Source organism: Ascaphus truei, chromosome 2, assembly GCF_040206685.1.
Source record: "Ascaphus truei isolate aAscTru1 chromosome 2, aAscTru1.hap1, whole genome shotgun sequence".
NCBI classification, from domain to species: Eukaryota; Metazoa; Chordata; class Amphibia; order Anura; family Ascaphidae; genus Ascaphus; species Ascaphus truei.
The window spans coordinates 420,097,401-420,110,534 of NC_134484.1; the positions used below are offsets into that span (position 1 = coordinate 420,097,401).

A 13,134-nucleotide genomic window follows, 5' to 3' on the forward strand; every position below is an offset into this window, starting at 1 on the left:
TATAACCACACTTAATAAACGCAAGCCTCTTATGTCCATATCTGTCCATAGTGTATCTTAGGGGTGATAATACTACTGCACGATATGTCTGTCTTCCTTCGTCTTGTGGCTAAAGAGCGTGCTCTGGGTTCAGCACTGGACAGCTCCTTCAACCCTTCTTCCTGCCTTACAAATGGCTGTTGCGTGATTGACGGAAGATCTGGCCATACAGAGCTCAAGAAAACCAAAGTATACCTATAGGAGTGTGGTAGGAGGGGGTTAAAAGCGGGACGTGGGTTGTGGCAAAGTGTAGTTAAATCCTTTCACAAGCAGAGGAAGGCGGAGTATATCTCTTAAGCTTATCCAAGTACTCAATTAGCAGGCGTATTTTCACCCCCTACGTGCCAACAAACAAACAAAGGCAAATGCTTTGTTCTTTCGTCTGTTTTATCCCTGGTCGGCAGCGTAGATCTGAGAAAACAATTCTGTCGAGAGAATGAAGATATTGCACCGCGAACTCCCTGCGAATCTGGGTTTGCATACGGATCTTTCAAATGCCTCAATGAAGGCGATGGAAGCGGATGGGGATAAAGACGTAAGCAGGCTAACTATAGCTTCTTTGCGAGATGGGATGTAACCTGCTCAGATCAAGGCGGCTGTCTGCGTAATTCCCACCGTATACCTTCTGGGGAGGCAGGATATTTTTCTGACCACAGGTGATACCATTTGGATTGGATGCTGCATTAATATACAGGCGACAGGGCACTGACCTGATATATAAAACTGATTAAGTTGTCTTGGGCATCCAGATCACAACGGGATCATGGCTTTTTCTGTATTTCTCCCAGCTCTTCTTGCCAACCTGTGTTTGCTTGCAGCGCCCAGTCGAGATCTGGAAGGGCGTACAGTGCATCAAGGAGAGCAGAAGATAATCAAAGAGAAACCACCGATTTACAACAACCCAAGACACCTGGACCATTCATCCCTGTGGATCAAGACTACAGAAAGCACAGTCTTGGCACAAAACCTGGCAGAGGATTTACCAAAACATGTGGCATCTTTTCTTTATACTGGAGATCATAATGAACTCAGGGGGGCAAACTGCTCCAAGATATACGAGTTGACCAGTTTATCGGGAATGTCTCCCATGACATCACACCCCTCTTTGCACGGTTCTGTGGATATGCTTATTCATGCCACCAACTTTTTAAACACGATTTTGCAAAGCAATAAATCGAGAGACGATAACTTGCAGAGAGATATGGATTGGTATCATGCCTTGATAAGGAGTGTTTTGGAAGGAGAATCTAAGATAGTGAGATCTGCTATTACTTTTAATCCCGTGTCCCCTTTACCTCAGGTTTTTCTCCAAGCTACAAAAGAGGAAAGCAAAATACTTCTGCAAGATTTGTCATCATCAGCTCATCATCTGGCTACTGCAACACAGGAAACCGAATGGTTTCACACTTTCAAACACAAGTGGGAGCCTCACCAGCACAAGAGACTTTTAAATGGTGCTAAAACTTTGGATAACAGCTGGAAGAAGGGAAACAGCTACATGACTGACAAAAATAATATCAAATGGTCATCACCATATCTGCAATGTGAGCATGGAAAGTACAAACCTCAATGGCTTCTTACTCTCTCGGCTGCATTTTATGGGCTTAAGCCAAATCTTGTGCGAGAATTCAGGTAGGAAGAAATATTTTTTTTAGGACTTGTGTCTGGTTTGTGAAACTGAGCTGTACCAAGAGAATAATTATAGTACATATGAAACACAGACACGCAAGCAGGGACTGTGCAACAGCCAATTTAATCATTACTACTAGCTTCCACGGGAGCTATAACGTCCTATGATAAATTGCTCCATGGTGTCATTTACTAAGGTTATATGTGTATTATTTCTCCAGGGAATATAACAAGTGTTTACAAATAACTGGTAGTTAGGGAAATTATATAAAACCTCTATTTGCATAATCATAATTGCACTCTAATTTAGTTTCTTAATTACACAGAACATTGTACAAATAAAATTGAATCTATTGTTCAGACAGAGATAAACCCTTAATAATTGCAATAATGGTTGCTGATGTGTCATTTGGAACTACGCTATATAATTAGACAAGCAATGTAACATCCATCATTTTACCAATCGGAAAGCCCATTACATTGCTATTGAAAGCAGACATATCCCGGAATGATGGGTATCCACACCAGCAACAGTTAGCTAAATATAGCACACAAATCAAAGACACACTGCTAACCCTCTGTATGCTGGTGAGAAGTACAAAGCCTAAAATATCTGCAGTATAGTCTCATTACTGTATGCTGGGAATTGGGAACTCCTTTCACGTGCGTTGCAATGGCATTATTTATTCATTGTATTTATCTCACATGCTACAGTATATTTAGATCACACTCTCCACTAAAAATAAACATTACATGTTGCCAAAGTAAGAACCACAGTGATCATGAAAACTTGGACTCAAAAATACAAGGTCACCAATAAAGAGTCGTGTCAATAAGGGAATTTATTTCTGAAGTGCTTATTTTACTCCGGCCCTTTGTATTTAACCATAATAATTTGCCTGCACACTCTTTTTGAGACCCGGGGTTAGGATGGAATTGACCTCTGGTAAACTTGCTGTGGATATTAGAGTTAACCTAAGCCAGTAAAGTCAGGATTATTGAATTTAACAGCAGGGAGCTGATGATTCTCTCCATAATGGCTGTTATGATAGTGATGTAATCCCATACAGTCATGGCAATTTTAGGATTTACCTCACTGCAGAATTAATACTTTTTGCATTTAGATGTCATTAGATAAAGACCCATGGGATTGAATTTATCAGTCTCCCATTGCAAAACGTGGGCAAAGAAATGTGCCACATTTACAGTACAACAGAAAAAGATCCCAATAAAAACCAATGGAGTTTTCTTCTCTAATACATGTTGGGCAGTATTTTTGCCCCAGTTTTGCTGCTGGATACATTGATAAATAAACCCTTCATGCATTAAAAAGATTTAACTGAAATTAAGGACATATATTTCTAACCCTTGTCATTCAAAGGGTTATATTTACATTTTTACTCTTTATATTTTGGAGATGTCATACAAGCATAGACTTCTATCACAATACCATTATGATACTGTCATTGTTATTAATTGATTGTCTTTTTTTATTTCAGTAATTTTAAAGCGGTGTAGTGGTGGTAATGTCCTAATAAGAATAATAATTCTGTTTAATCCTGTTATACCTTTATGGAGATCTAAACAATATATGATGACTGGCCCACTGACAGTTACATTTTTCACCCTTGTGATGATGTGACAGACTTCTGTTTGCTTCAGAAACCATAAACTATTTTCTTTTTTTTCTACTAGTAAAAGCCTTCATACAACTCTCCATACTTTTTGTTGCTGCTGTGTGACGAGTTCTGAATCATATTTTAAGTTGGGGTCCAAGTTTCACATTCAAACCTAAGCATGGGCAGAATAAACTGGTCAAACACTTTCCTCGTGATGCAGTGGAAGGTTTCCGTGTTTCTTCCAAAGGACCTCCATCCCATATTCATTCTCTTATTGATTTAATTCCACGAGGCTCCCATGCATTGAATAATTGTCAAGCCAGACATTGTTTTCAACTTCTAGTTGGATTCCATATATTTTGATCTTTGTAGAATTACCACATTTGGTGACTCAAGTTGTTAATTCTGATTTTAATACCTTTTTTCTTCACAATTCTCTTGGCTTGAACAAGTCTTCAAGTTTGGCTGTGGAAATCTTTGGTGGCATATTGTCTTCCTGTCAAACACACTTGCTGATGCTCAACTTGTGTGTATGTTCATGTAATGGATGTGGCATTCTTATACATTTTCCTTATAATATCAATGTACACTTCAACATTTTTTATTTCATAATGCTTTTAAAACGGCTGAGGTGTAGACACAATCAAATGCTTTTTTGTAATCTTGGAATCCCAAACTGAGTGGCAGATCATATTCATTATGTTGAGAAGTCACTTTTTGTATAACTGATGTGGCCCATTGTGTATCGATTGCAAAATCCCATTTACTCTGTAGACTAGGCGAAATTAAGGGTGTGTTGCAGCCGATTAGTAAGTATCCTTGTAAAAATCTTGTAAGGGATTGAAAGTTGACTGATTTGTCTGTAGTTCTCAAGGTCCTCTTTGTCTCCTTTTTTATGGTTGAGAACAACCATGGCATTGCCCCACTATTCCAGGATTTTCCTGTTCTTCAAGCAACATATAAAGAGCTTTGAAAGGATTTTCTGTACTTCTTCCACAACTTTCTTCAAGATATTAGTAATTATTCCAGCTTCCTCTAGGGCCTTTTCCTTCTTCATAGATTTTATTGCCTTTGCTACTTCTTCTGGAATGACGCATGTTCATCGATGGTGATTTCTTCTTGTTCGCCATTTGATTGATTATCCCCTTTGTTCTTGAACAAGAGTGCAATGATTCTCTTCTTCCCTATTATGTCACTGCTTCACCTTCACTAAACTTTTGTTACCTATTTTTTCCATGTCACAATTAAAAATTCTTACATCATCAGTGATATGCTCACAGATTGTGTTACATACAGATGTAGCAAGACTTACTGTTTCTGCGGCCTCAAGAAATTAAGGGTAAATACCCAGCATGTATTTGCGTTTTACTCAAAAGCTGTAGTACTAGCTGTAGTACTCTGCAGTAATGTTAGAACTTCTTGGCATGCTTGGGCATAGATACTGTACAATGTGCCAGACGTGATCTGTATACTGTATGCAATAAATTAATCATACTGTACAGATGTAGCAAGACTTACTGTTTTCGGTGCTGCACAAAACCAAGTGTCATTTCCGCAGCATTTATTTGTAATTTGCAGACCCTTACAGCACCGTGACTGTCACTAAGTATCCTAGGGGAAGATATTCAGTGTGCCATCTGCCGGACATACATACTGAATTGCAATTACAAAAATAACCGCACAAATAATTCTGCCGGTAGATCATAGTAAAGCTGAGAAAAAGCTGCGGACAACAAAATGTTCATGCGACTGTAATCTCGCACCTTCTCATGGTCACGAGGACAATAAGTCTTGCTACATCTGTAGCTCTATATATTTAATTTTTCTTCATCTTGGGATTCTTAATTTCTTGTAGTTTCCTCAGTAACTTCTTCATCTCATCTGCTATTATCTTATGCTATTTTCTGTTACCGAAAACTATATTTTTCTCTGAGCTTTCAACTATAATCTTCAAAAGATTTCATAATTGGTTGTCAAATGTATCCCCATGCATCTCAAGCAAGCTGAAGCAGGTTTTCAGTTCTAGCTTGAATTTTGTGTTATTCTTGAGGATCTTGATGTTGATTATTTTTGTCTTCTTTTTAATCAGTTTTTCTCTTTCTATCTTCACATGAAGATGTAATTTGCAGAAAACTAATCAGTGGTCAATTATTGGGTCAAAATGTTTAATGAAGCATTGTATATCACCGAGTGATGTTTTAAAACATTCAAGGCTAATTATATTTCTTAAATCAAATGTTGGCTTCTTCTACAATATTATGCATGCAAAATATGGCAATTAAAATACCATATTGATGGTTGCAGAAACCAGGTAATGTGTAGCAACTTATTTTAACGGTATTTGACTTCTGAATGGTTTTTACTGTTCCAAGACATTTATAGCCACATAAAGTAATTTATACCATCGAAATGATAAACACAGATAACTGAAATCTGAACGTTCAATATTTAGTTACTGCTATGGAAAATAAGAAGCATAAGCTATTAATCCACCACAGTTTTTGCTGACAAACTATTCTGAAAAAAGCACTAGAATTTCTAATATTTTTTTTTTACGTTTACCATGATTTGTTTATTATTTAATAACTATCATAATTTTTGTTTATTGTTGAATGTTATTGCTATTCAAAATGCTGCACCAAAATTGCCATATAGTACTATTTAGAAGAATGTAAGTTAAGGAGGATACATACTTTACAACTACAGGTAAATGACATAGACTCATTTGGGTATATGTATCATGGCAAAAGTAGTGCATTGGTAGAGCAAAGAATATGCATGGTACTGTATGTATCAATGAAAATAATGCTATTTGGTTCAGTTTGTTTTGTCGCAGAATCGCACCAGTTTGTCCTTGATATAATAGCCCTCAGTGTTTCATCAGATAGTGAGTATACCAGATATGTCTAGCTTTTTTCACAATTATTACCTTTATTTTCCTTTACAGCAAAAAGTAATTTGATAACTACACTCTGCTGTGTTATTTTTAAACATTTTCCGTGTACAGTACCCTACAAAAGCCCTTTGTACTGTTGTGTAATATTTACTTGTTAACAATCCATAAAGTTGGGGTGTATGTGATTATTTATTTTTGCTACTCAAGGGTCAAATCCTGCTACCCTAAATACAGTACCTAGAACAATTTTCTTTGTTACATTTTCTTGGTATGTCTTCATTAAGTGGTACTAAAGTTAAAACCAAAGAGATCACAATGTACATACTGTACTGTATCATAGAAAATATGATGGTAAACAGGAGACCAAAATTGACAAAGAATTAAAATCATGATTATACATTATCTTATTGTATTCATATATACAGTAAATATATTCTGTTTACTGTAGATATATTCGTTTTTCATATATACAGTAAATATAGGCTGTGGTTGAAAATGTGTTCTTAAAAATAATGGAACCTACAGTACATACATAAGTATAGAGTGTGCATGACCATACCTATTCATTTTTGTCTTTGGTTTTGACCTTAGATGGTCCTTGAAGGTCATTTGGAAATAACAGCCAGACATCGCATTGTTTAGAATGTAGGGCATGGAATCTAACATGCTCTCTGAGTGTGCCCCTCACCTTAGCAGTATGTCTTGTAGTCTATAACAGCAGATGTATAATTGAAATGACAGTATTTTTTTAACCATTTACTGTAAGTGTAGGAATTAATATATTGCATTCGCTTCAAGCACTGTGAGACTAAATTTGTGAGACCCATATTTTCTGCACCACATTGATTTATGATCTCTTGGCGTATCCACATTTAGAAGACCTTATTTCATTGTGCTCTCTGCTTTTGAGTTTCCATGGTACTGTACCTTTGTATTCAATCTGAGCAAGTAAGATAGTGTGCACAAGCAAACTCTTATTTCATTATAAAAAATCATAGCTCTCACCAGTTTGCACTTGTGTTGAGTCCTACAGCCTAGAATAAGAAATCGTTATCCCATTATACAAAACTTAATGTACTAAATAATGTTTAAACCAATATAGCAAATGCCTTAAATAGATGCAGTGTCTGATAAGACATCAACAATGTGGGGTTAAATGTTGTGTTGCTTCTTTGTTTGCTATAAGTTTGCATCAGCATGTAATATGTCAAGCTGGTGTATATGGAGTATATAGGATAAAAAGAAGAATTGGGAGGAGTTACTTTTATTCATGTATGATAAGGGAAGAAAAATTACAAGAAAAATGAATTCATATCGCTAACCTACATATCTAAACTTCTATTAATTAAGCATGCATTAGTATCTGTGATATTATTGTAGAAGGCCTCAGTCTATCCACAATTATAGTTAAACTCTTGTTAACCCCTTTCCAAATTCCTCATCCTCTAACACTGAAGTGTTTAATTGTACTCTATTAAAAATACGTAATAGACAATCACTCAATTGAACCACAATGTGATTTCCTTTCCATACATGCATCTGTCCTATCTTTTCTCACTTAGAAACATATATCACATATTTTCTCTCATTTGCCTTTCATAATCTCCCAGCATAGCCTTTTCATCACTTAAGCTAAATGTTATAAAGCTGTTTTGCAATGGAACAAAATACAACCTGATTTATGAAATGTTCAATTGCTTTTAGGATTCCTTGTTGTTACTGCAACTATGTTATTTTATACAAATGTAGCCTGCTTTCCCCCTGTTACCAGAAGGCCTGAGCGTCCGCCTCTGGGAGCCTGGGGTGTCACTTGTCTGCCTTGGTGCAGCGCCTCCACCTCTGAGGGATCCTAGTGCAGTGGGATGATCCACAAACATGACCTAATACTAGTAATAATCCCACCACAAGTATGTAATAAAGGCTTTACTGAACACATATATCTTACACTTCTACCACACTGTATATAACACTCCCAACCCCCATACTCCAAGTTAGTGTCCCCACAGTACAAAGGGTGCTTGGCACCAATACCCTGATGTCCTGTTACCCCAATGTCAAGGCCCACCCAAAAGTGTGTATGGTCGCGCTACCACCGGCCGCAATTCACTGAAGGCGTCTTCACTAGCGCTGTCCGCTAACTATATGCAACTACTGGGGAAATGTCCCTAGCTTATCGGTTTCCCTGTAGCAGCCACAATATGATATATGAGTGGGGCCTATCTTGGACCTAAAGAGTAATCTGGCCAAGTCTGGGTGCCACTGACACTCAGACACTACCTTCGCTTCTCTGTCCTGGCTCCTACTGTCAGACACTCCAACTGCCAGTCACTCTAACTGCCAAAACTCCAACTGCCAGAATTCTAACTGCCATGCATCTCTCAGTCCTATTGACTGAGCTGCCCACATGATCTTAGCTCCTGGGGCATTCTGGGAAGTGTAGTTCCCCTACGGATCTATGTAGAAGACGGCCGCAGCTTCCCTACACTCACTGCACATGCGCACCCCCTCTGAAATAGCCGCTGTACCTCCGACTGTCTCTGCGCATCTGCAGGGTGTGCCAAGATGACCGCTGCAACTTTGAAGTCCTATGCGCAAGGAGTTACAAGATAGGTGCCGCATGTGCCAAGGAGCTCCGGCGATGTTCGCCGCCCTAACGACCGCAACTACCTCCGCAGCTACCAGCGCTCGCCGGTTGCCCCATGCACCCCTCCGCAGCTCTATCAGAGGTAAGAGGCCAAAAAGGGAAGCCCAGAGGAGGACCCAGGGGGGACAGCCTACAATCTCCCCCTGGCAAAAGAACCAACGTCCCCGCTTGGGAACGATATAACCAACAAAAGAAGTTATATAATAAAAATGCATGACATATATACAATTTAACGCATTGCAATGGCTTTACATCAGATTATACATTTCTGTAAACATCACAATGATGGATTTCATTTGCCACGAGACCACTGCTGAGCCTCATAGTGGGGTGCCCCTAATGAATCATAGGTTACCCAGTTGGGAAGGTACCTCACTCTTTTGAGGTACCTGCCGGGTACCTCAGCACCCGGTGCAGCTGACTAGCAACAGGGCTCCTGCTGATCCAGCGACGTCGTCGTCTGCGAAGGTGTCTGCCTCTGCATGGGGCAAAATCCGGTAGAAGGGTCTCACCTTTGAGAGTCTATGATAGTATGGTAGTGGTCGGGTCCCAGACCCAGTCATGTGGACCAGCAACATCATACGTGTTCTCGTGGACAGCATATATGCATTAGCTTTGCTAGACAATGGGTCCCAAGTGACCATTCTATACTACCCGTTCTATGACCAACATCTTAAGCACCCGACCTCGCAGTTGGCGGACAAGATGAAGCTGTGGGGACTCAGCAATGAGGACTACCCCATCGACCGCGGTGTGAAGGTTCGGCTGCAAATACCCCAGTTGAACAATACAGCAGGCTGCCAGTAATCAAAATGTCCACAGCAGTCAGGTAAGGACGGGTTCCAGCCAAAGCCCGGACTGGAACCCTTACAAGAATAAAGATTCCCCAGTTAGTGAGAAGAGACAGCTAGTTATAAACACGCCTGGTAACAAGGTCAGGAATAGGGAAGGGTGGGCAGATTACATAGAGATAGTTAATAAAGAGTACAATTATAGATGTAGTCACTTGAGATGTATAGAGATAGAGGTAGGATAAAGAGTGCAGTTACTGTATATACATAGTTAATATAGAGTAAAGACACCAGAGATAGCAACGAGTGGCTGGGTATACCTTCCTTCAGGTAATTAAACTGTCACAGCCTAGCACATGTTAAAGATAGGAATAGAAAGATAATAGCATTGCTACAGAAAGGAGAGCGATGAGGGAAAACCTATATCAATATAAAGCGTTATACCTCCTCAAGTGTCCGATGAGGGATGAGAGGAAGATTTATACTTGTTGAAGGTGTTAATAAAGTCTATTTTTGTTCAAAACTATAAAACTCCTGGCTGCCATCTTTTAACATCTGGAAACATGCCCAGCCTGTAAGGACCACCGCTTTAGACTAAGGTATGCACCCTGAGATGCTCTATTACCACATGTTGGAGACTCCCTTTTCAGCCAGGCAGGGAGGGTCACAAATGGCACCCAAACTAGGGGCTGGTCATTGATAAGAGACTGTGTGTATTTTGCTCATTTTGGAGTTTTTGGAGCGAAGATGTTTATTCTATGGACTTTAGTTGCGATGTGCATTTTTTTTCATCTTGAGGTGACTATCAAAATGGCGGATGGCACAGGGGAGTACCCGAATTCCCGTGCAAATAAAATGGTGCCCGTCCAGGAAAGGAGAGGGGATACCACTGAGTGTGATGGATCTAAGATGGTGACTGTGTTCTAGTGGAGCTTTATAACCCCTTAACCCCTATGCTGCTCCCTTACAAAGGGGGCACTGAAGGCTGAGGAGTATTTTATTACAGTAACCAGTCACGAGTAATTGTATTTAGGGCACAGAGACTGCGAGCTGGAAAATTGTATGCTTGAATCATAAGAAGATTTTGTAAATATAAAAGCGTAGTGGGCTCTAACTTCCTCGCTACCAGAAAGATGCGCCTGGTAATCATGGGACGAGTTTCCCGCCAAATCGCCCGGGATCGATTTTTCCCGCCGACAATGCAAAGTTGCAAGGATGCCAAGGAGTTGCAAAGTAGAATGGCATGAGGTCTGTAACTTCCCTGTAAGTTTCTCCCACAACTGTTAATACAAGAGAGGAAGCCAATCTGAGCACTTACAAGTTTAGCGAGGGGAGAAATAAAGGAGTAACTGCTCCTACATTCGGCTGGGTTACAACAGCATGTGAGAGCTGCACCCCATTGGGAAGACAAGAGAAAAAGAAATAGTGTCAGCTACAGCTAGCGATAGCTGAAAACAGGTCTTACCATTCATAACATACCAAGAAATTTTTCTACACTATGGCCAGTGTGGTTATGCTCGAATCCAGTGAAACCATGACCCATAACTACCAGGTCCACAATGGTGTCCTAGTGATGGCCATCAGAGGCAGATAATTTGTACAGGCCATCTACGGGACGTGTGGTAGGCTGGGGGGAGAAATATCAGCAATGGCTACTTGCCTGGTATGCCAACTCCCCTATCTGAAATCAAGGGAACAAAGGGACTGTTGTCAGTCCTATGCTGCCTAGACCTGAGGAAAGTATCCAAGAATTGGACGTTTCCCATCTTGTGGTCCTTGATTTTGAGATCCTTTGGAATAACACTCCAATGATATCTCCACAGCAGCAGTGGCGGAGGAGGCCGTGGATGAAGAGGGAGAAGAAGCAGTATCGGATGACGAGCAACCTGATGTGATTCTGGATGAAGTGATCGGAGAGGAGAGTGCATCCGATAATAGTTCCAAGGATTCACAGGTTGGGCCTCTTATGTTGGAGGATCGAGTTGCAAGTATAGACCTCAATAGCCATGAATGGGATGGAATAGGATGTCCATAGAGGCTTATCCTTCATTAAAGCCACCGGGACTGAGTAGAGCAGGGGATGCCAACTGGATACATTAGAGGCCCCTGAACCTGCTCCTCATGTGGAAATTTTCCCCAGTGAGACAGTAACACCTGACTGTGGGCCCCATACTAGGGAATGGTCTCCAATGGACAGACCCCCCTCACTACCTTGGGGACCACAAGATGTTCACTAAGTATGTGCCCAGGTTCAATATGACCAAGATGGCCAGTTGCAGAGGGAGCCATGTTGAGTCCTGGTGGGACTCAGGATGGTTGACTGAAGCAGAGGATGATGCCATTCTGCAAGCAAGAGCTGACAGCATTAACGATAGACTCTATTATAATGAGGATGTACTTTGGGATGTAACTATGGGGCGGCCTCCTGTAGAAGAGGAACCTCTCTGTCGAATATTTCCTGAGGCCCCGTACACATGTAGGTTGACCCGGCTGAGTAGAGCCGATCATGTGGTGCGAGAACAAGTAAGGAAAATGACTGGCGGAGGAGATTATCCATATGTTGCCAAGAAAGTAACGAGGGCGGCTGAATATCATAGAGCCCGATGGGTAGGGGATGCTGTGAAATGGGGTTCATTCATTTAACCACAAATGCCATGAAAGTTGATCACCTTGTCAGAGTCTGCTACATTGACAGGAGCATATATATAGATAGAGTTGAGTATGTAGATGATAAAGGAGTTAGACGGGTCCATTCTGTAGAGGTACCCGACAAGAAAGGGGGTTTGATACACAAGCCTGATCCTGCTCATTACTTGTAATGAAAATATTCATGCTATGCTAGAGTTAATGTTCCCATAATTTAGGGGGACAACTAGATGGTCTTTGGTGATGTCAGCAATATGAGCTGCTGGAACCCCTGAGGAAGTCAAGATTTTGGTGAAACGTGTAGGGTCTTTTGGTCCTTGAGGCCACCATACCAGAAGGTGTTGTGTGTGATATGCAGTAAAACGATTTAAACTATTTGTGCTTCTATATTGTTTCTCTTTGCATGAGGTTTATCACACACCAGAATTTGTGATTTCAATCTGTGAAGACATGGAGGAAACTGCTGTGGAGGACTAGTGATGTATTTGGTTTGCATTTGAAACCACACAGTTTTTTTTTGTCACAAATCATTTGTCATGATTTAATATTTATCATTATTCACAGTATTCACCTGGAGTGCGCCATGGATGCCCATTTTTTGTATGCACCCTGAGATGCTCTATTACCCACATGTAGTATACTCCCTTTTTCAGCCGGACAGGGAGGGTCACAGTAGTGTACAGTATATAGCGGTATTGGTCATTGAAGCTTTTGTGATCATGGATGCACATACAGTACAGTATGGATCTGTTCATTTGCATTTGACATACTACATGGTACTTTCAGGCTTTAACAATGGTATGCTTTTCTTATATAGGTATGAGAAAATAGTGCAGACATTTTCCTTTCTTCGGTGATTGATTTCTACTA

General features: G+C 40.4%; 1 protein-coding gene across 1 annotated transcript in view; it reads left to right on the forward strand.

The window, feature by feature from the left end:
- Positions 1 to 270: 270 nt before the first annotated feature.
- Positions 271 to 13,134, forward strand: part of GPR158 (G protein-coupled receptor 158) — a 349,303-nt gene continuing 336,439 nt past the window's right edge. Inside the window, exon 1 of the mRNA XM_075587610.1 lies at positions 271 to 1,671. Coding sequence (XP_075443725.1) covers positions 803 to 1,671 — 869 coding nt within the window. The 5' untranslated portion in view covers positions 271 to 802. The remainder of the gene's footprint in view (positions 1,672 to 13,134) is intronic.